We start from the raw sequence: 25,122 nt of genomic DNA on the forward strand, positions 1-25,122 counted from the left end.
TTTCAGCATTTGAACTGTTATGGTGCGTGAATTATGTGGTGAATTCTAAAGTACAATAAATGCCTGGCAACTGTGATATTTGGGACAGTGAGGGTCCGAAATTTAGGAATCCTCCTGACAATTTCTGAAGTGCAGACAATCATTTGCATTGGCTGGCTTCTAAATCTAATTTTATGTATTGCCCCAAGGCGACTCCAATAACACTTACTGAAATTGTGCGCGTACACAAAGTCAGGGCAACCACTGGCGTCAGCTGCTTACTACAAAAATTATTGTCCGGTATATAGACAAAATGTAGATGGAAACCCGATGGCACTCATTAAGTCAATGGGTCCAGTCTGGCGCTGTTGGTTTCCATCAGGCAACAGATTAGGCGCTTCCTGTATTCTTATTGTTCTGCTCCTTTGATCGAGCTGAACAACGGAACACGGAACGCATATGTGAACAGAGACTTACTGACTAACCGTTACAGGCAGTCTGTACACTATAGAGGTTAGAAATGACACCCGAAACACAATACAGGGTCTTAAATAGTGTTCTGGGCACATGCCATCACATGCTGTGAAAAAAAATTAGTTGATATCGCTACTTTCATTTGCAATTTGCTGCCAGTAATACAGAGATTGTTTGGTGAACCTCTTAAACTGCTTAATTTTGCTTCAAATCTCGCATTTAGGCTGGATTCACACGACCATGTTACGTCCATAATGGACGGAACGTATTTCGGCCGGAAGTCCCATACCGAACACAGTGCAGGAAGCCGGGCTCCTAGCATCATAGTTATGTACGATGCTAGGAGCCCCTGCCTCGCTGCCGGACAACTGTCCCGTACGGTAATCATGTTTTCAGTACGGGACAGTTGTCCTGCAGTGAGGCACGGACTCCTAGCATTGTACATAACTATGATGCTAGGAGCCCGGCTCCCTGCACTGTGTTCAGTCCGGGACTTGCGGCCGAAATACGTTCTGTCCATTACGGACGTAATGTGCTCGTGTGAATCCAGCCTAAGTGTAACCATTCGCTTATCTCTACCTAGCAATAGTTGCATAGTACATAGCAACAACACTGCAGCAGTACAAAGACTGCATTCATCAAAGCCATAAAATGCATGAAATAGGACCTGCAGTTTCAAAAAATTGCAATCTGCCTAAAAAATGTGCATTTTATAAAAACATTCCCCTCTATGTAAAATCTGTATGCCGAAAAGCATTCAGAAACTTAGATACAAGAATGTACTCTTCATGTGATATTAATTGTGGTATAGAAGTCAGAACATCACGAACTGAACTTCCTGGACATGAACTCTGGACTCTCCATTCTTGCTTTACAGCATCCATCGGTCTGCTACAGAGATCCTTGCTTGTTCTATCCTTGTTCCAGCCATGTGTTTGCTGATCTTGGTGATTTGTTATGGATTGCACCTGCTATGTGGCCAATCACAGTATTTGCTGCCCTATATTTACCCACAACTTTGTACTTCCTGTGCCTGATTATTTTGGCTTGCCAGTAATCCAGCTACTGTGCGTTTAACGTCCATTTTTTTTCTTCCTGTGTACTGAACTCTGCATACGTTTAGCTACAGCTGATCTCTCGCCCCTGTGTACCGAACTCTGCGTACAAATGACCGTGGCTTATCCCTCTGTTGATTGTACTACTTCCAGGGGCGTAGCTAAAGGCTCATGGGCCCGGGTGCAATAATTCAGCTTGGGCCCCCCTACCCCTCCCCAACACTACCATCATCAGACCCCGGCGCGTGCCTGTGCCCAGACGCCTTGCCCAACAGCCCCATAGTATAATGCTCCCATAGCTACCCCCACACAATATAATGCTCTCATAGCTACTCCCACACAATATAATGCCCCATAACATATAATGCCCCCCATAACAGCCCCATACCGTATAATGCTCCCCATATCAGCCCCCACAGTATAATGCCCCACATAGCTGCCCCGATACATTATAGTGCCCCCCATATCAGCCCCCATACAGTATAATGACCCCCATGTCAGCTCCCCATACAGTATAATGCCCCACATATCAGCTCCCCATACAGTAAAATGCCCCCCTACCAGCTCCCCTTACAGTATAATTCCCCCATATCAGCCCCCATGCAGTATAATGCCCCCCATATCAGCCCCCATACAGTATAATTCCCCCATATCAGCCCCCATGCAGTATAATGCCCCCCATATCAGCCCCCCATACAGTATAATGCCCCCCATATCAGCCCCCATGCAGTATAATGCCCCACATCTTATCAGCCCCCATGCCATATAAGCCCCCATGCAGTATAATCCTCCCCCCTGCAATATCAGCCCCCCCCCGGATCCTTCGCCTCCTCCGGTGTGTGCTATGAGTGACTCGGTGCAGACAGGTGCGATGATGTCGCTACATCTCGCCAGCCTGCGTCGAGACGCTCAGGGCACAGTGAATGCTGGATCAAGGAGACGTCAGCTCCTTGCTCCAGCATTGAATGGAACCGGGACCTCTGTGAGTGACTCGCGACCCCCCGGAGGTCTTCACACGAATCCCAAGGGGGACGCGACCCACAGTGTGTAATGTATTATGTTGTATTGTGCAGTTTGCGGTGGAGAGAGGAGGGGGGCTGTCATTTAACGGGCCCCCCCTCTCCACCGCAAACAGAACAATACAACACTATACATACAAGGCAACACAATATATTACAATACATTACATTACAATACATTACAAGCTAACACAATACAACACAACACAATACATTACAATACAGGTCCTCCGAAAGGCTCTTCCACTGCACTGGCTGGAAGACGTGTCACGTGACAACACGGTCACATGGTACACTAAGTGTACCATGTGTCCGTAACCAGGATGTGCCGGCTTGACGGCACAGAAAATTAATTTAACAAGCATGCTGTATGGCAACGGAGGCCCGTGGGCCTCCCAGGCTTAGGGGCCCGGTCGCAACTGCGACCGCTGCGACCCCTATAGCTACGCCACTGACTACTTAATCTTTAGGCTAGCTGTCATTTGGAGACTATCCTGGGGACTGGGCCCTGGGAATCCTAACCCAATTATGGCTATTCCATATTCCAGCTTGCTGCATGTCACAAAACAACACTCAGTCGGTACTTACCTGGGCAGATGGTTTCAGAGCCGGGGCAGGAGCTCCCTCTAGTGGCTGGAATGCGAGGATACATGCTGGAGCTCCCTCTAGTGGCTGGAATGCAAAATACAATCTAGAACTCCCTCTAGTGGCTAGTACATGGCATTGTAGCTATGACTAAGGAACCTAGCGGTCTGAAATGCGTAAGCGTGGTCCCGGGATCTTTGTTTTAAACCTTCTGTTTTAAGATGACCGAATAAACCATTTAACTTTTATACCGAGTGCTGGATACATCTTTCATTGTTCACCTCCATTACATGGCATTACCTCAACTCTGGTAAACTCCCCCCGGACATCACATGACACCTAACTATAGGACAACCCATATAAGCCTCTCTCTGAGCACCAACAGGTGCCAGAGTACCAGGTAATTTCTACCTAGCTGCAGCATTGTACTATACCTGAACTGACTTCCTATGTTACGACTCTGCATGTATCTCTGACCTCTGCATCTGTGCCTGTGATCCTAACCACGCTATTGCATCCTGATCCTAGGCTGCATCCGTGGCAACATCTGCACTGTTCAAGGCCGCTTATTTTAAAGGGAGCGATCTGCAGATTCCCGGCACCAAAGTCCAAACAACCTTGCGGCGATCCCTGGTGAAAATCGGGGGATCTGTTTGTATCGACGCCTCAGTGATTTTAAGCGCTTCTAGAAGCTGGCAAAAAGGAATCCCATCCTTCCTCCTAAAAAGTTCCTGAACCAGTGTTCTATCCATTTTGAGTTACTTCCAGGAAATTTTTCCTCTGACAAAGCCGAAGTGGCCTTCATTATCTCCCTGCTTTCCGAACAGGCCTTGGCATGAGCCTCTCCTTTGTGGGAACAAAATGACCCTATATTATACAACTGTCAGGCCTATCTTGACACCTTCCAGAAGATTTTTGCTGAACCGGGAAGAGTGTCATCTGCCGCAGCCTCCTTGCTACGTCTCCGTCAGGAATCCATGACCATTGTCCAGTATGTGGTCCGGTATCGGACTTTAGCCTCTGAACTGAAGTGGAAGAACGAGGCTCTCATGGCAGTTTTCTGGCAGGGGTTGTCCAATCCGATTAAGGATGAATTGTTCTCTCGTGAACTACCTCCTTCATTGGACGAGTTGATTTCACTATGTAACAAAGTAGATATCCGTTTCCGAGAGTGAGCTATTGAGCAGCGGAGATCCAGATGTTTCACTTTCAAGTTGGCTCCAAAGTTCCAAGCCCCTGAGGTTCCCCCAGAAGAACCAATGCCGTTTGGGCACGCAAAATTGTCCCCGGAGGAACGTGAGAACAGAATGAATGTGCCTGTATTGCAATGCACCCAAGCACCTATTAGCTTCCTGTACCAATAGGTCAGGAAACTCCAGAATCTAGACAAGGAAGGAGAGCTTGTTCTAAGTCCTCTGTGCTTCTCTCCTGTACAGAAAAAAGAGACATCGTGCTTCACTATCACAGTGCTTCTGCACACACCTGTAGGGATTAAACACATCTCTGCCTTCCTAGGCTCTGGAGCTGCCGGAAACTTTATCACCTCAGCTCTTGTATCTGTGAGGAAAATTCAGATTAAATTACTTTCTGGTCCCTTTTTTCTGGTGGGCATCGATGGAAATCGGCTGCCAGATGAGGCTATCCAGGCCCGTACCAAATCACTCTTCATGAATGTGGGAGTCCTGCATCAGGAATTTATTGACTTTCTTGTGGTCCCTAAAACCATCAGTCCAGTTATCTTGGGATACCATGGTTGCAAATTCACGCTCCCACATATCGATTGACAGACACGGGAAATTGTATCTTGGAGTTCTAAGTGTCACTCGTCCTGTTTGAAGAAGGTGACCCCTCTAAGACAACTGATTCCTCTGTGCACCTCAAAGCTCGAGGGTATCATCCCCCGTAGTACTCTTCCTTCACAGATGACTTCAGCAAGTCTCAAGCAGAGAAACTTCCTCCCCATCGTCCCTGGGACTGCGCTATTGACTTGCTCCCCAATAGAACTCCTCCTCGTGGGCAGACCTACCCTCTCTCGCTAACCAAAACTCAAGCTATGTCTGAATATATCCAGGAGTATCTTGAATGGGGGTTTATCTGACATTCCTCTTCTCCAGCTGGCGCAGTGTTCTTCTTCGTGGAAAAAAAAGACAGTGGTCTTCGCCCATGTATTGACTATCGAGAATTGAACGAGATCACGGTCAAGAATAAGTATCCGCTCCCTTTGCTCTCCGAGTTATTTGACCGGATACATGGTGCAACAGTGTTCACTAAGCTCGATCTGTGAGGCGCTTACAATCTCATCCGCATCGTCTGGCGTTGAAAGGAAGACAGCCTTTAACACCAGGGATGGCCACTACGAGTACTTTGTCATGCCCTTCGGCCTGAGTAATTCGCCCACAGTGTTCCAGAGTTTCATAAATGAGATTTTCAGGGACATGCTGTACCACTTCGTTGTCATTTATCTGGACAACATGATCTTTTCCCGTTCCCTTTCGGATCACCGCAACCACGTGCGCCATGTCCTAACCCGACTGAGATACAATCAACTTTATTGTAAACTGGAGAAGTGTCTCTTTGAACAGTCCTCCATTCCGTTTCTGGGATACATTCTGTCAGGCACCAGACTCAAGATGGATCCAGTCAAGGTCCGGGCTATTCAAGACTGGCCGCAACACACTGGGCTAAAGGCCGTTCAGAGCTTCGTGGGGTTTGCCAACTATTAAGAACCATGGACCCACATCTCAATGGATTTTGTTACCTATCTCCCACCATCTAAAGGGTACAATACCATCTAGGTCGTGGTAGACCGAATCTCCAAAATGGCGCATTTCACCCCTTTGAAAGGTTTACCCTCAGCGGCTGTCCTGGCTTCTATTTTTATCAGAGACATTTCCCCTCTTTATAGCTGCCCTCAAGAGATTGTGTCTGACCCAGGGTCTCAATTTACATCACGGTTCTGGCAAGCTCTCTGTAAAATAATGGGAGCTAAGCTCAATTTCTCCTCAGCCTACCTCCCACAGTCAAACAGACTGTAAAGGATCTGCCAGGCACAGCTTCGGGGTTAACTCCCATAGGTAATCAGTCTGCACCTGAATCTACGTCTCTGAGACTGACTCCATCTTCCACCACTCAGGATGGCAGGCTTAGGAGTGGGAGAGCCTATCGCAGCGTGGCCAGACGGAGCTAGCTCCCGCCCTTTTTCTATTTAAACCTGCCGTTCCTGTTCCTCCTTTGCTTGTGATTCTTCTTGTGTGGTTTCCTGGCCCAGCTATAGCTCCTATCTATTTGATCCTGCTCCATACTGACCCTGGCTTACTGACTACTCTCCTGCTCTGCGTTTGGTACCTCGTGCTCTCCTGGTTTGACTTGGCTCGTTCACCACTCTGGTTGCTCACGGTGTTGCCGTGGGCAACTGCCCCTTTCCCTTTGCTTTGTATTCCCTTGTATGTTTGTCTCGTGCACTTACTGAGCGTAGGGACCGCCGCCCAGTTGTACCCCGTCAAATAGGGCGGGTCGTTGCAAGTAGGCAGGGACAGTGTGGCGGGTAGATTAGGGCTCACTTGTCCGTTTCCCTACCCCCGTCGTTACACAGACAGACAGAGAGGGTAAACCAAGACCTTGAGAAATTTATAAGACTCTACCCCTCTCCGACTTAAGACAACTGGGTAGACCTCCTACCGTGGGCAGATTTCGCACATAACAATCTGTTCCACGAATCGTCATCTGAGTCCCCATTCTTCATCAACTATCAGAAGCATCCACGCCTTCCCACTTTTCCAGCTCTTCCCATCTTTGATGTCCCAGCTGCGGATTCCTGCATCCGAGAATTCTCGGTCATCTGGTCTCAGGTAAAGACTAATCTTCAGAAAGCATCTGCCAGGTACAAATACCAGGCGGATGAAAGGAGACACAAAGTTCCAAGATGAGGACCAGGGAACAGAGTCTGGTTGTCCACTCGTTTTATCATACTCAGAGTGCCAACTATGAAGTTTGCCCCATGTTACATCGGGCCGTATATTATATCCCAAGTAATAAACCCAGTAGCCTACCGCTTGTCCTTGCCTCTCTTCCTACGCATCCCAAATGTCTTCCATGCCTCTCTCCTTAAGCCTGTGGTCCTCAATAGATCCTTGTCCTCTCAAGCACCTCCCAGTTCCATCTCTGTTGATCAGCATGAGGAATATGAAGTGGATGAAATCTTGGACTCCAAGTTATCCAAGGGGATCTTGCACTTCCTCGTTAATTGGAAAGGCTATGGTCCTGAGGAGCGCTGTTGGATCAAGAATTCGAACGTGTCTGCTCCTCAACTTTTGAAGAAGTTTTATAAGAAATTTCCCCACAAACCGGTTTTGGCGTGTTCAGAGCCCACCCCTAAGGAGGGGGGTATTGTCACAAAATGATGCTCAGTCCGTACTTACCTGGGAAGACGGTTTCAGAGACGGGGCAGGAGCTCCCTCTACTGACTGGAATGCGAGGGTACATGCCGGAGCTCCCTCTAGTGGCTGGAATGCAAAATACAATCTGGAACTCCCTCTAGTGGCTAGTACATGGCATTACCTAAATTCTGATAAACTCCCCCCTGACGTTACATGATGCCTAACTATAGGACTGCCCATATAAGCTTCACTCTGAGCACCAACAGGTGCCAGAGTATCAGGTCATTTCTGCTTAGATCCAGCATTGTACTACACCTGATCTGACTTCCTGTGTTACGACTTGTATCGCTGACCTCTGCATCTGTTCCTGTGATCTTGACCACGCTATTGTATCCTGATCCTGAGCTGCATCCGTGGTAACACCTGCACGTTCAAGGCCGCTTTTTTAAGGGACGCAATCTGCAGATTCCCCGCAGTGAACTCCAAACAGCCTTGCGGCGGTTCCTGGTGAAAACCGGGGGGGGGGGGGGTCTGTTAATATCGACACCTCAGTGCTTTTAAACGCTACTAGAAGCTGGCGAAAAGGAATCCCGTCCTCCCTGCCAGGTTTGTGACACTGCACTACAACTCCTTGAATTACAACTCCTTAAAATGCAACTCCTCAAGTGCTACAAACTTTTTATTATTACTGAATAATGTGTACGGTGTCATTGCCTTGCCTATTGGAATCCAGAGCAGAGAACCAGCATCATTACACCTAAAGTGTCCAGTGCCGGTGAGAGGAAGCTTCTTTTAGTGTGCCAATTCCTATTGGCTGTCCTGCACAATAGCTGAATTCACTCTGCCGCTCGTGCATAATTGGATCCGGGAAGTGGCACTGAGCTACTGGGCATGTGTGACTACAAGCACTGGTCATATTAGGTGGACTTTCTGAGAAGGTATCAAAAGAACATAAGGAGGACCATAAAAAGTCTGTAAAAGCAATATCTCCTGAAAGAAGCATTTAAAAAAAAAAAAAAAAAAAATCCAATTGAAAATTTGTTCTGGTTTGCCTGATTGAACAAAGAAAGTTAATATTTAATCATAGGACAACCTCTTTGAAGTCAATGTACGAATAATGGTGACATTTTCAAATCTGAAAGTAAAATCACTGATAGTAACCTAGATAATGGCACAGCAACCTATTACAGGAAAGTCAATATATTAAAGTGAACCGATCATGCTATACATATTATATATGCTGTTTGATCTGAGTGCATCATGTTATAGAGCAGGAGGAGTTGAGTAGATTGATATATATTCTTGTGGGATAAGATTAATTATAACTTGCAGTTTATCATTCTCGGCTTAGGAGTTCAACGGGTGCAGTGACTCAATGATTGACAGCCTTTATGACATGCATACAGAGATAGCTAGCAGTCACTAAGGACCATCCACTGGATTCCTAAGCCTAAAATTAGTAGGGATTTTAATAATTAAATTAGTAGTTATAATAAAGAACAAGCAATGAAAAGTTGTCACAATTTTAGTATTTTATACATGTTTTAACAGCAACTAGACAGCTCTTTGTGTTTTACGGTCTCTTAGTAAATCACATGATGTTTGACATTATCAGTGCCACATTGGTTATTATGATACATTTTATTTATATGATTTAAAAAAAGGCCACTTCTTGCAGCAGAATATTATCACAAGTTGAAAAAAATAGCCCATAACCATAGTGAGAATAAATAATTTAACATATTTACTGCAGAATCGACCAAACATGACCTATGAGAAGATGTCAAGAGCCCTGCGACAATACTACAAAATAAACCTTTTAAAAAAAGAATTTGGACAGAGGCTAACCTTCAGGTAAATTCTTATTGAAACCATAAGGATTCTTCCCTTGGTGTTAAAGGGGTTTTCCTGTACAGTAATATTGATGGCCTATTCCTAGGATAGGTCATCAATATTTGATTGCTGGGAGTCCGACTCTTGGCACCCCTTCTGAATGATGGGGCCGCTGCTCTCTATTAAGTTCCACGTCCCCTTTATTGTTTACCCAGGCACACCGCCATACATGGTTATGGCTATGCCTTGTTCTACAGCTCAGTTTCATTCACTTGAATGGAACTGAGCTGTGGTCCATCATTCAGCTGATCATGTGGGTGCCAGGGGTCGGACCCCTAGTAATTAGATATTACTGGCCTATCAGTAATTACTATTAGATATTACTGGCCTATCAATGTTACAATCTTGGAAAATCCCCTTAAGTCAAATGAGTAATAATACTGGGCATTCAATATTGAAGGGTTAAAAATATAGTTTTTGGACCCTGTAACCCAATAACATATAATAATTCCCAGAATGTCTACATATAATAATTTGCATACATCTTTTAGATATTTAGAACACTGATATTGGAGCTGAAAATGATTATTACAAAAATAATGTAGCACCTGAATAATAATGCATGCGCATACATTCGCATAAATGTCCTTCAAGTTCAATCAGGGGAAAAAAAGAAAAAACGCTCATAACGGAAGAGACAATATGCACTAAAGGAGAAATAATTAGTTCCTGACCCTGAGTAGTAAACAGGATCAGCTGCCATTTAATGTGTGAATCTCCCAGTTTGTAGCCTGTATAGAGCATTTATATTTTGGAAAACTTACCAGAAGAATTCTTAAAGGGGTTGTCTGGGCACGGGTCAGTTTATCATCCTGATGATCTATCCACGGGATAGGTCATCAGTATATGATCATGGACACATGGACCCCGCACAGATCAGTTGCTCCGCTGCCTCCGGTCACTGGATGTTATGCAGTGGCCAGTGGCGAAAGCAGATGGCTCCGTACACTGTAAAGTGGCTGTACTGAAGTCCTCCAACACTGCTCCTATTCATTTGAATAGGTGCAGAGCTGCAGTACCGCAGCTCGCCACTATATTGTGACCGGAGCCATCTGCTTCCGGCATGGACATTCACCGATCATATACTGATGACCTATCCTATGGATAGGTCATCAGTATGAAAAACCGCCCCGTGTCCGGATAGTCCCTTTAAGTTCTAATTATCCGCTGCTTCAAGATAGAAAGACTCATCCTTTTACGCTGTGGTTTCTATTAAATATATCCTCATGTATGATAATAGAGCACTTTATAATTTTTATTATTATATGATAACTTGGGACCATGTTGCACATTAAAAACCCTAGTTCAAGTTATTTATTCTCTTTAGAATATATTCAAGTCAAAATATAGAAGCTACTAATTGAAACTTATATACAATTTTATAGAACGCGAGCCAGTTCAAAGTAACATCATATTTTTCATGGGACATGGGTTCCCTCTAGTAATAAGTAGAGTGGAGCATTATGTGTAGATACATAAAATAGTATTAGTGTCCCTCGGCATGACATGTTTTGCTATAACTGCAGCGTCTTCATGAGTCCAAGACATAACAATACTTAATTATGAAACATTCTAAGAAGGACATCAAAAGAACAAAAGTGTTCAGGAATTCACAAGGAAGAGACTGGCCAAAAATGTGATTCTTGGAAGAGTAGAAAGGAAACACTACTACTTACTTAGAGTAGCATTAATGCTCGTCTCATATTTGCCAAAAACAACTGGATGAATGCCAAGCCATATAGAATAAGATTCTATCAGACAAAACACACAGGGTTCATTATAACTGGCAGAAGATAAAGAAGGCAGTTTATAAGTAACAACATCATACCAATGGCTAAACTGCATAAAGGTAAGGTTATTGAGGATACTTTGCTGCCCCTGGACCTGGACAACGTGTCATTATTTGAATAAACCACTAATTCTGCACTGTACTATAACATCAGTTCAGTCATGAGTGTAGTACACTCTTGTCTCTGCACAGTAGAATGGTATAGCCCATGTATTATTCCTAAGCAATTTTTCCTCTAAGCTAGGGCTACAGGGCGACTTTTGGCAGTGACACCGGTTGCACGGCCAAATATTGCTGTGTGCCTCTGCATTGCAAATAATTAAAATGAATTTGGATGAATTGCAAACCGCAGGTTGCCGCGACCCTGACCCTAACCAGTAGGTCCCAACACAGCCAAATTCACTTTAATTACGTGCGATTCACACAGGGGCACACAGCTACCTGTGTCGCAGCTAAAGTTGCCATGTAGCCCTATCCTTAAAGGGGTTTCCAGAGTTAAAATGTGTTTGTATTAATGCTTTTAACTTATGAATGTAAATACAATTGTAATGTATTTACTGTTTCCAAATTGGCCCCTTTTCCAGATACTAGCGTGGGGCACATGCCTGGGGACGTCACTCTCTGGCCGCTGTGTTGATCATCAATTTCCTTCCGGGTATACAACTAGTCACTAGCGAAGTGCCATGTATGGGCTGTTCTATTATACAGCCAGTAACGCGCATGCGCGGTACTGGCTGTATTTCAAAATAGCCCATACACGGCACGTCACTAGTGACGTGTCGTATACCCGGAAGATATTTGATGATAAGCACAGCGGCCAGAGAGTGACGTCACCAGGCATGTGCCCCACGGCAGCATCTGGAAACGGGGCCAATTTGGAAACTGGAAGTACATTACAAATGTATTTACATTTATAACTTAAAAGCATTAACACATGCACGTTTTAACTTGGAAAAACCCTATAAAGCTGCATGGCAGTGTGGCTGCGCAGGTTAGAAGCTTCCCCCATAAAGGGGTTGTATAGACTTAGATGCTTCCCAGAAATAGCTCCACTCCTGTCCATCTGGTATGTTACGTCTGGTATTGCAGCTTCTCATGTATACAAATTGCTGTTGTTATCATATAATTTAATAGAAATGGGGCTTGTTTTTTGCGGAGCGAGCTTTCGTTTTTATTCATACCATTTTGAGGTACATAAGACTTTTTGATCACTTTTTAATTAATTTTTTGTGGGAGATGAGGTGATCAAAAAACTGTGATTCTGGTGCTTTACATTTTTTTGTTGTACTGTGTTCATTGTGCTGGTTAAATAATGTTATATGTTAGAAGTTCGTACATTTATGTAAGTGCCGATACCAGCTATGTTAATTTTTTTTTTTTACTTTGTATTTGGGGGAAAATGAGAGTGGTGTTTTTTTAATATTTTTATTTTTTTATACAAAAAATCTTTATTTAACTTTAGTTCCCCTAGGGGACTTGAACCAGCGATTATTGGATCACTTGCATGATATACTGCAGTAGTAATGTACTGCAGTTCATCATGATTTTTATAGGCTCCAATTAAGTCTTACCTCTGAGACAAATCAAGCAATCAATTCAAGAAATACAGAGCGGCAGGAATCAAGAGAACCTGGACAACAGATTCAGCAGTGGAGCTGTCCAACCTTTCAGATGGCTCAAAGAGAAGAGCTATTGCCTGAGACGTAGAATTTTCTGGGTTCAAATTCTATCAATGCTCCCATTTTTCCAAGATGTCTTCTGGACGCCCTAGGGGCTTTTTTTTTTTGTTTTTTTTAGGATATCTCTGATTAAATTCTTTTGTAAGTTTAGAAGCATGAACATTTTGCATCAAAAAAGCAGGATGCACATTCATAGATTTAGGAAGTTTTAAATGAACGGGACTTCATCAATTTGAGCAAAAATTAACTTTCCGGTGTTTATCAGCAGCCTATTTAAATACATGTTTAGCATCGTGCAAACTCTCAACAATCTTTTCTTTAACCTTTGGTAAGATCCAGCTATTATCAATTACATCTAATTTCATGAACTTAGATGTGATTGATAATAGCTGGACCTGTGTGTTAGAGACACACACGACCAGCGTTCACCGAGACCTGACAGATTCATCTTTGACCGCAAGATACAGCTTCAATGTATACAGACTACATAAAAGCTTTTTCCTTAAAGCCGATGTAGCATATTACGGGTTCATGGACTTGCTATTGAGCCCTTACTCCGATTTGTGTTTTATTTTTTTTTATTTTTTCACTTTTTCTTCACTATGGGGGCTGCCATTTTTTTTTCCATTTCTGTATGTGTCGATTAACGACACCTACAGACATGGAATACGGCAGCTACAGTCCCATAGTGAATGCGAACGGGGCCCGTTCCATCCACTATGCTGTACGCCGTCTGTGTGGGAACGACGCATGCGCCGCTCCCACACAGTCCGAGTTGAACTGTGCGACGTCCGGCGCCATTTTCCTGTGGACCGGAAGTCGCGACCGGACAGTAAGATTACTACTTCCGGTCGCGGCTTCCGGACTTGTGCACTTGGAGCGGCGGTAGCAGACGGAGCGGACGGACCGGAGGGAGCGGCGGCGGCAGGAGCAGGTAAGTTATTTCTATGTATGTTCGTGTTTTAGTGTGCGTTTACTACTGTATGTTAACCTACTACACTGTGTGTTAGCTCAAAAAATGGCGACACACAGTGTAGGAGGTTTGACCGTTCAATCCCCTCGTTTCTCCCGGCACTAGCCAGGATAAAGGAGGGGAGTTCTGAGAGCTCACTAGAGCGAGTGAGTTTTCTCAAATTTTGCAGCATAAAGCAATGTGGTTGCTTTACCACATGCAATGCTGCAATTTTGGGAATTGCTCCATCTAGTGACCAGCGCTGGGAAATATTATAAATTAGAATCTAATTTATAATATTTCCTGACTCGTGAAAAAAATAAAAAAATTAGAACAATGTCTAATCACCTATACACTAACTGTTTAACTAAAAAAAAAAAAAATGTTTTTCTAGCGACACATTACCTTTAATGTTGCGATTTCAATGTTGAAGGGTGTATTAGGCCATGCCTCTGGCGCGGCCGAATGGGCATGTAGCCAGGGCACGTCTGAGGGCCTTTGTTAGGCCCCCGACTGCCATGGCCACCCATCAGCGGCCAGCGATTGTGTTCGCAGGCCGCCGATGGGTGACAGAAGGAGCCCCCTCCCTCTGTGAATACACTACGTGACACCAAACAATTCTAACACCATTACTAAAAATGAAGTGATCAATCTCTCTACACATCCCCTCACTCAAATTCAAATACAGGTCCTGGAGAGGGACCTGTCCTTTGTCCTGACGGAGAAATTTGACTCCTTCGTCTGGACCAAGGACATAGCCCTATTCTCCAGAAAACTGCACTGGCATAAATTTTTTTGTGAGAAAAATAAAAGGACCTGTCAGGACTTTCATTTGGATCCTGTTGATCTAGACACAGCAAATGACGTTGTAGATCTCTTGGAAGATAATATCAGAGACAGAAGCAAGGGACCTTTCACTAATCTAAGATCGACAAGTACCAAAATGCCACCAATATGTAATAACCCAAATATAGAGATTTTCAGGAGACTAGTAGAGGAGGATCTAAGGGCTCTTGAAGGCCAGGAACCTATACATAGAAATATGACAAGGGAGGAATCTAGAACTCTGAATAATCTATCGGCAAATAAAAAAATAACAATAAAACCTTCTGACAAAGGGGGTAACGTAGTGGTGATGGACACGGGCCCCTATCTAGATATGTGCAACACAATTCTCTTTGACTCAGCAACATATCATCGATTGCAAGGCAGCCCTTTGGAAATATTTATGGGAGAACTGAGGATAATTCTGGAGAGGGCATTACAGAATGACATCATTAACCCCTTCAGGACGTAGCCATTTTTTAAATTTTCACTTTTGTTTCTTTCTCCCCACATTTCAAAAGCTATAATTTTTTTCTTTTTCCATCTATATAGCTATACGAGGGCTTGATTTTTGCGGGACAAGTTGTAGTTTTTCATGGCACCATTTATTGTACCGCATAATGTACTGGGAAGCTGAAAAAAAAATATTTGAGGGGTGAAATGGGCAAAAAGCAGTAATTACGTCATATTTTGGGGGGTTTTGTTTTTACGGCGTCCATCAGGCGTTAAAAACTACATATTCACCTTATTCTACAGGTTGATAAGATTACGGCGATACCAAATTTATATGTTTTGTTTTATGATTTACCACTTTTTAAAAAATAAAACCATTTGCTAAATTTAATAAAACTTTTGTGTCGCCGTATTCTGAGAGCCATAACTTTTTTATTTTTCCATCAATTTAGCAATGTGAGGGCTTAAGTTTTGCGGGGCGAGCTGTAGTTTTCACCCATACCATTTTGGGGTATATGTGACCTTTTGATCATTTTCTATTTCATTTTTTTGGAGCGCTAATGTGACCAAAAAACATCAATTTGCGTGTTTTATATATATATTTTTTTACAGCATTCACCGAGCGGGTTAAACAACACTATACTGTGATAGTTCAGACTTTTACGGACGCGGTGATACCAGTTATGTTAACTTTTATTTTTTTTAACATTTATTTAGTGGAAAAATGTGAAAAATTTTTTTTTTTTAACATTTGATACTTTATTGTTTTTAGAACATAACAAAAATCTTTATTTAACTGTTTTTTTACTTTTTTTATTAGTCCCCCTAGGAGACTTGAAGCAGCGATTGTTGGATCGCTTGCATGATATACTGCAATACTAATGTATTGCAGTATATCGTGATTCTGACAGTCTCCTTTGAAGCCCTGCAGGCAGAGCTTCAAAAGAGTACAAAGATGGCGGACCTTGGGGCTTTTGTTCGGCCCCCAGGCTGCCATAGCAACCGTTGTAACCGGCAGATCATGCCGCGGGGGGGGTGCGATCGCGAGTTTGAGGGGGCGCCCCCCTGATTCTAACACTTTAAATGCCACGGTCGTGATTGATTGTGGCATTTAAGGTGTTAAACGGGCGGAATCAAAGTGAACTTTGATTCCACTCATTGCAGGGAGGTGTCGGCTGCGTGTAACAGCCGTCACCCTGTGTGTATGGAGCGAGCTCAGCCCGTGAGCTCGCTCCATACTTCCCCTTAACCCTCATCACGTACAGTTACGTGATTTTGCGTGAAGGGGTTAGTAAAATGGAACACCAATTTCTATCCCAAGAAAATCCCAAAGTGGCAACTTTTTATACAATTCCGAAGATACACAAAGGGACTAACCCTCTCAAGATGAGACCTATAATCTCTGGGATTGACAGCCTAAACCAGAACATAGGAATATACATTGATAGAATCTTGCGCCCATTTGTGCTGAGTCACCCTTCATACATTAGAGACACTACAGATTTACTTCTAAAACTAGAGGGCATAGTCATGGAGAATAACATGATTTTTGTTTCCATTTATGTTGTAGCATTATACAGTTCAATTCAGCACCAGTTCGGATTGGAATCTGTTTCCAACTTTTTGAAAATGAGAGGAAACCATCTTATTGCACATAATGCATTTGTTATGGAATTATTGGAGTTCAACTTGACCAAAAATGTATTTCTGTTCAAGGACCATTACTTCCACCAGCTCAGGAGCACTGCTATGGGGAGCCCATGCGCCCCCTCATATGTGAACCTGTTCCTGGGCTGGTGGGAGGCAAATATAGTCTTTGCACATACCAATAGCAAATGGCATGAATCAATAGGCCTATGGCTGAGATTTATTGATGATATTTTCATCCTATGGATAGGTAACCAAGAAGAATTCCGGGACTTTATTCGTGACTTAAATACTAACCAAATAGGACTTAGATTCACCTCAGAGAGTGATACAGATAACCTGGCCTTCTTGGATGTGGGAATCTCCAGGGGGATAAAGGTAGGATTATAGCTGATGTATTCAGAAAGTCTACCACAACAAACAGTCTCCTGAGGTGGGAGAGCTCCCAACCATATGCCCTAAAAAAATGGTATACCTAAGAGACAATACCTCCGCTTCAGGAGGAACTGTTCTAACATGAAGACTTACTTACTACAAGCAGAGGATTTGAGAAACAGGTTTCTACAGAGGGGATACCCCAAGAGAATCCTGAAAGAAGCATTTAACAATGCAGTGGGAATGAAAAGATGTGACCTTCTGATACCCAATAAAGCAAAAGAACAGAAAGACAACATGATGCGCATCATAGGGACATATGATGGTTCTCACATAGAAATAAGGGAAATAATTAACAAGCACTGTGGAATATTAATGGAAGATGAAGACCTTAGACAAGCTATAGGTGGGAGACCCCAAATCATATTCAGAAGAAGCAAAAGCCTGAAGGATAAACTAGTGCGAAGCCACTTTGTAGATGAACCCCCTGAAACATGCTGGCTCAACAGGAGGCCCCTGGGGACCTTTAGATGCGTTAGATGTCTCGCCTGTGAAGCAGTTTGTAATGTCCGTGGCTGCGGGCTGTCAGCTCCGTTCTCCCCCTGACAGCCGCAGCCACGAGTCGGCAAGCGCTGGCCCCAGCCTCCTCCTCAGGAGAAGCCAGTGCTCGCGTCTACTCACCACAGCCAGATCCCGTAAAGGGGCATCGCGCGCACAGGACCTTGTTCATGAACCTTGACCCGTGAGTACTCTGGACTATAAAAGGGGTCCAGCCCCCTAGTTCTATGCCTGAGCTTTGTTGTGTATTCCTAGTCTGTCTTACATATGGCTCCCTAGTGTTTCCTGCTCCCAGTGTTCCTGTATCCTATTACTTGTATCCTGATCCAGTCCCCTGCTGCGTTGGATACCACGCATGTTCTGCTTCTCCACACCTGACATCCACCTGCTGCCAAGTTCCTGCCAAGCCTGCATTGCTACTGTCCGAGCTGCCACAGGTACCCTATACAAACTATAGACTTTGACCTGCGTCCTGTAGGCCAGCTGCCTTACCGCCAAGACGGTACGGCCCAGTGGGTCCACAGACCCTTCGTGACAGTAAACTCAGGCCATGGACCCCGCTGGTCGACCAAGACCATGACGACGTCAAAGGAGATGCGGGTGGATTTGCTGGACCTCCAGTCTCTACAGGAACAACTCCTCCAGGCTTCGAACATTCTCGTAAGTCAGCAGGAGGCACGAGCTGCCGTTCCTCCTACTACACCTCCTGGTAGTGTTGGTCCTCAGACTACACCTCCTGGCAGTGTCGATCCGCGTTTTTCTTTGCCTCTTTTCTTTGCCGCTATGATGGAGACGCAGGTTCCTGCCGTGGATTTTTGAATCAGTGCCAGATCCACTTCAGCCTGTATTCTAGGGCATTTTCATCTGATGGCGCAAGGGTCGCTTTCATCATCTCTCTCCTCACTGGCAAGGCCGTTGCATGGGCGAACCCTATCTGGGAGAGACACGGACCAGAGACCCGTGACTTCCAAGCCTTTCTCCGGACTTTTCGAATGGTGTTTGAGGAGCCTGGACGGGTCTCATCTGCAGTGGCTACCTTGATTAAACTACGCCAAGGAGACACCTCCGTGTGCGAGTACGCCATCCACTTCCGCACCCGGGCGGGAGAACTGTTATGGAACAATGAGGCCCTGGTAGCTGCATTCTGGCATGGACTGTCTCCTAAAATTAAGGACGAACTTGCCGCTCGAGACCTGCCATCTACCCTGGATGACCTCATCCTTCTGTCCGCCCGGATTGATATGCGGATCCGAGAACGCCTCCAAGAGGTTAGTCGGGAGGGAGACCCTCCTAGTCTGGTACCTACTTTGCAGCAACCCCTGCTGTCCTCAGATGTCGATCCTCCTAAGGAGTCTGTGATGATGGACCAAGGTAAGCTATCCACCCAGGAGAGACAACGTAGACGCACTTCGGTACTTTGTCTATATTGCGGCTTCGGTGGCCATCTTGTGCGCCTGTGCCCTCAAAAGCCCCAAAGCCTAGGGTTGCTAGGAGTTGCAACCCTGGGTAAAAAAGGACTTCCGTCCAAATTGTCCTTACCCGTGACCATAGTGTCTGGCGGGAGAACGCATCATGTCTCTGCGTATCTGGACTCTGGATCCGCTGCAAATTTTATCCGTAGACACCTGGTGGACCTTCTTCAATTGCCTACTACCCCTATGGAGAGCCCGTTGACAATTGCTTCAGTGGATGGCCTACCCCTGCCAGACCCAGTTATTGCTGTGACTAAACCACTGAGGCTCCAAGTAGGGGCTCTCCACTCCGAACTGCTGTCATTCTATGTCCTACCCAGAGCCGTTGACCCTGTGTTGCTGGGCCTGCCTTGGCTCCGATTGCATGCCCCAGTCCTGAACTGGAACTCTGGAGAGGTTCTCCAGCAGGGCACCGAGTGTCACAATCATTGCCTGGGACAGATTCGTTCGGCTCAGCCTCCTGTGCCTCAGTCACTGGCAGGATTGCCTAGTCATTTTACTTCATTTGCGGACGTCCTCAGCAAGAAAGAGGCGGAGACACTGCCCCCACATCGGGAATATGACTGTCCTATCGAGCTGGTTCCTGGTGCTTCCCTTCCCCGTGGTAGGGTATATCCTCTCTCTCTGCCAGAGACTCTGTCTATGTCTGCCTATGTTAGAGAGAACTTGGAGCGGGGCTTCATATGCAAGTCTTCCTCCCTGGCAGGAGCCGGATTATTCTTCCTCAAAAAGAAGGATGGTTCTCTTCGTCCCTGTATAGACTACCGAGGTCTCAACTAGATCACGGCGAAAAATAAGTATCCATTGCCATTGATCTCAGAATTATTTGATTGTATACGTGGTGCCAAGATTTTTTCCAAGTAGACCTGCGGGGGGCTTACAACCTAATCCGCATTCGCCAGGGTGATGAATGGAAGACTGCATTTAACACCCGTGATGGACACTATGAGTATCTAGAAATGCCCTTCGGCTTGTGTAATGCCCCTGCGGTCTTCCAGGAGTTTATTAATGACATTTTCCGTGACCTCCTCTATGTTTGTGTAGTAGTCTATCTTGATGACATCTTGATTTTTTTCTCCAGATCCTATGACTCATCAGAAGCATGTCCGTCAAGTCTTGCTGCGGTTAAGGGAGAATAATCTGTACGCCAAATTGGGGAAGTGCAAATTTGAGAGAGATACTCTACCCTTCCTGGGCTACATCATCTCGAATAGAGATCTCAAGATGGATCCTGAAAAGGTAAAGTCTGTCCTGGAATGGCCACGTCCTCAAGGCTTGAGGGCCATACAGCGCTTTCTGGAATTCGCCAGTTTTTACAGACAGTTCATCCCAAACTTCTCTTCACTGACATCTCCTATCTCTAACCTCACCAAGGGGCATGTACGCCAAGGTGTGGACTCCTGAGGCAGAGTCCGCATTCAATACCCTGAAGAGTGCCTTCACGTCAGCCTCTATCTTCCATCATCCAGACGTCTCTCTACAGCTCTTGTTGGAGGTGGATGCATCCTCTGTCGGTGCTGGTGCACTCCTGTTCAAGAGAGGCTCCAAGGGCAAGTCTAGGGTATGTGGATATTTCTCCAGGGAGGACTTTTGTGCGCATGGCTGACCGAAGGAGGGTCCTCCGCTGGTGACATGCCTCTAGACTGGCAGGTCACGCGGGGATCCGTAAGACCCGGGATTTGATTGCCCATCATTTCTGGTGGCCCACTCTGCCCAAAGATGTTATGGACTTTGTTTCCTCCTGCTCTGTGTGTGCAGCTAAGAAGGTCGCTCACTCCAGATCCGCTGGTCTGCTCCAGCCATTGCCTGTGCCGGATGTTCCCTGGCAGCATATAGCTATGGACTTTGTTATTGACCTGCCTCTCTCTGCCGGATGCAGTACTGTCTGGGTGGTGGTGGATCGATTTTCGAAAATGGCCCACTTCGTTCCTCTGACCGGTCTTCCATCTGCTCCTCAACTGGCCAAGCTGTTTATCCAACACATCTTCTGCCTGCACGGCTTGCCGCAGCATATTGTGTCTGATCGGGGGGTTCAGTTCACCTCGAGGTTCTGGAGAGCCCTTTGCGGACTTCTACGTGTGAAGTTGGACTTTTCCTCGGCCTACCATCCTCAGTCCAATGGACTCGAGGATCAATCAAATCTTGGAGAACTACCTGTGTCACTTCGTCTCTAGGCAGCATGATGACTGGGTGCAGTTGCTTCCGTGGGCTGAATTCTCCTACAACAATCATACCAGCGAGTCCACTAGGAACACTCCGTTCTTCATAGTCCTTGGCCAACACCCACGAATACCTCTCCCGGTTCCTGATTCATCCAAGGTACCAGCTGCTGACACGGCCTTTAGGGACTTTCTACAGATTTAGCGGCAGACTCGATCCTTCATCCTGCTGGCAGTTGACCGTATGAAACGGAGGGCGGACACAAGGAGAAGACACAAAGGTCTGGCTGTCCTCCAGGAACATTCGACTAATGGTGCCGTCATACAAGTTTGCTCCCAGGTTCCTCGGACCATTCGAGATCCTACAACAGATCAACCCTGTAGCCTATAAGCTTTGGCTGCCTACTACCCTCAAGATCCCCAACTCCTTCCATGTATCCCTCCTGAAGCCAGTGGTCCTGAACCGCTACACCAAGACTCCTAGCCCTGTGGTTGTCGCCAGCGGCCCTTCAGACACATTTGAGGTTCAAGAGATCCTAGACACCAAAAGATTGAGAGGAAAGACCTTTTATTTGGTGGATTGGAGGGGATTTGGTCCTGAAGAGAGGTCTTGGGAGACAGAGGAGAACCTCAATGCTCCTGCTCTTCTGAAAAAGTTTCTCTTTCGCTCTGGTCCCAAGAAGAGGGGGCGTAAGAGGGGGGATACTGTAATGTCCGTGGCTGCGGGCTGTCAGCTCCGTTCTCCGCCTGACAGCCGCAGCCACGAGTCGGCAAGCGCTGGCCCCAGCCTCCTCCTCAGGAGAAGCCAGCGCTCGCGTCTACTCACCACAGCCGGACCTCATTCATGAACCTTGACCCGTGAGTACTCTGGACTATAAGAGGGGTCCAGCCCCCTAGTTCTATGCCTGAGCTTTGTTCTGTATTCCTAGTCTGTCTTGCATATGGCCCCCTAGTGTTTCCTGCTCCCAGTGTTCCTGTTCCTGTAATCTATTACTTGTATCCTGATCTAGTGCCGTGCTGCGTTGGATACCACGCCTGTTCTGATTCTCCACACCTGACGTCCACCTGCTGCCAAGTTCCTGCCAAACCTGCCCTGCTACTGTCCGAGCTGCCACAGGTACCCTATACGAACTATAGACTTTTACCTGCATACTGTTGGCCAGCTGCCTTACCGCCAAGACGGTACGGCCCAGTGGGTCCACAGACCCTTCGTGACACAGTTGAGGTATCTAGGGCATTTACTAGTGCGACGACAGGCATTGGATACCTGAATAAACAGTTTATTAATTGTAAATATAGAGGGGTGATATATTTAGCTAAATGTACGTGCCCTAATGATTATGTGGGGAAGATTAAAAGAGAGTTCAGGAGACGCATCAGGGATCATTATAATGATATCATAAACAAAAGAGACACTACAATATCAAGACACATTTGTTCGGCACATAGGGGAAACACAAAATCCATCAGATTCCAGGGTATACAACATATTGAACCTAGCCCTAGAGGCGGCAACTGGGATAAATTATTATTACAGACAGAGTCGAGATGGATATACAAGATGAGATCGGTATCTCCAGACGGTGTGAATGAAAATGTGAATTTTGCATGTTTCCTATAGGGATTGTGTTAGACTACGCATATAGAGGGGAGGTGAAGGATGCAATATACGATCCTCGTATAAGACTCTGACTATACTCTGAACAAAAATCTTTACACAGGAACCAATACCCTATACTTAATTGACACTTATATGTTATGTATGTCAGTATATGTCCTTATAAGTAAATGTGTGATGTTCCACGTTTTAAAAGCTTATTAAAAGCTACGTTTTATATTTACCGTATATATCGGCGTACAAGACGACTTTTTACACCCTTAAAAAAATGTCAAAAGTGTGGGGTCGTCTTATATGCCGGATATTGTCTACATTAGGGATGCACGTTGCAGCCGCACAGCTCAGTATAGTACACATGACTATGAGAGCGGGGCTGCGGCTGTGTAATTCAGCCACAGCCCCGCTCCTGAGTCATGATAAGTTCGCGGGGTCAGGATGATGCAATGCGGCCAGCTCTGCACTAATGAGCGGCGGCACTGGAGACAGAACATGGCGGGCGCGCTACAAAACACCCCCATGTTCTGTCTTCAGTGCCTGAACTGCCGCTCATTAGTGCAGCGCCGGCCGCATCACCTCATGCTGACCGCGCGCGCACTTCCTGTCAGGAGCGGGGCAATGGCTGTATTACACAGCCGCAGCCCCGCTCTATAACGGCGGAGATCAGAGAAACCGCTCATCTCCGCCGTTATTCCCCTGAATGCTGCGATCACAGCTGACTGCAGCATTCAGGGGAAAGTGAGAAGGGGGGATGCCCCTGGATCGCGTCACAGGGAATTCCTGTGACGCGATCGAGGGCCATACCATATATGGGCAGACAGCCCAGGGTCTATTGACGGACCCCAGGGCTGTCTTACCATATTTCATGTTGTTAGGACATACCCAAGTATGTCCTAACAACTGCCTGTGTGCTATCTGTCCACAGGCTAATGTACTGGCACATATCTGATATATGTCAGTACATTAAAGTTTAAAAATAAAGTAAAAACAAAGTATTGTTAAATTTAAAAAAAAATACACCTTCACCTTTTTTACAATAAACATTAAAATAAGTCTCAATACATAAAATACACACATTCAGTAATGGCGCGGACAACAATGTTTTTGCATCATTTATGATGTGTACGCTGTAAAAAAATGAAATAAACACGGCTTTCTATCACTTATTAATGTGAGGCGCGAGGTGCGATGAATTTACCCTCCATGTTCCTCACATTAATAGTAATTAACCCCATCATGTACCTCGCACATTAACCCAATATGACTGAGAAACATGATGGGATTAATTACTATTAATGTGAGGCGCGTTCAAAATTCATCACACGTCGCGCCTCACATCAGAAAACGGAAGAATTTTTTTTTTATTACTGTTGGCAAAAGTATCGAAATTGGTATCGAAATCGCAATACTAAACGAAGTATCGGTATCGAAGTCCAAATTCTGGTATCGTGACATCCCTAGTCTACATATTGTCTACACACAGGTTGTGTGTTACCTTGTGAGCCTGCAGTCCGGTACACAGGCTCCCGGGATGCACGGAATCCGCCACGGATCTGAGGGAAGCCGGTATTAGCCGCCAGGGAACATCTCTGTAAGATCCTCTGGCCCGCCCTTTCCTCTCATTCCCTGCCTCTCAGATCTTGCGCGATGAAGCAGCCTATCTGCGCATGCGCGAGTTAAAAGAGACAGAGAGTCCTGGGTCCTGCCGCCGATGGCCATAGTGAAGCGCTCCTGCACGAAATGGTGAGTATATCTTAAATTCTATATTTTAAGGGTAAAAGTTGGGGGTCGTCTTATACGCCCAGTCGTCTTATACGCCGACATATACGGTACTCCTTCTGCAGCTTTATAATATAATCACTATTGACCGCAGCATTTAAGGTGTCAAATGGCAAGATTGGAGGTTTCTCCAATCCTAGCTGTTGCAGCGGATGCCCAGCGGTCAGTAACAGCCAGGCTCCCGCAGTGATCGTGCGGGCACAGCTTCTGTGCCCGCGCGATCAGAAGCATGTATGGGATTATATGCTAAGCTGTTAATTTAATGAGAGCATTCAAGTTTCGAACTAACTTTCTGTAGACATTAGCAAAACCAATAAATCACTGAATTTTCCATTTTTTGGGGTTGGCCAATCAACAACAGCCAGTCCATACTGAGATGTGCTGGAGATATACTGTACCCAAAGAAATTGAATTGTAGTCTATTCAAAATTACATTTC

At 45.5% G+C, this 25,122-nt stretch overlaps 1 protein-coding gene across 1 annotated transcript in view; it reads left to right on the forward strand.

The window, feature by feature from the left end:
• The window catches only part of LOC142741829 (transcription factor ETV7-like), a 92,297-nt gene that overhangs the window by 19,580 nt on the left and 47,595 nt on the right, over positions 1-25,122 (forward strand). The window contains exon 6 of the mRNA XM_075851158.1: positions 9,242-9,342. Within this exon, the coding sequence (XP_075707273.1) occupies positions 9,242-9,342 (101 nt within the window). The remainder of the gene's footprint in view (positions 1-9,241; positions 9,343-25,122) is intronic.

This window comes from Rhinoderma darwinii, chromosome 2 (assembly GCF_050947455.1).
Source record: "Rhinoderma darwinii isolate aRhiDar2 chromosome 2, aRhiDar2.hap1, whole genome shotgun sequence".
In the NCBI taxonomy this organism is placed as follows: domain Eukaryota; kingdom Metazoa; phylum Chordata; class Amphibia; order Anura; family Rhinodermatidae; genus Rhinoderma; species Rhinoderma darwinii.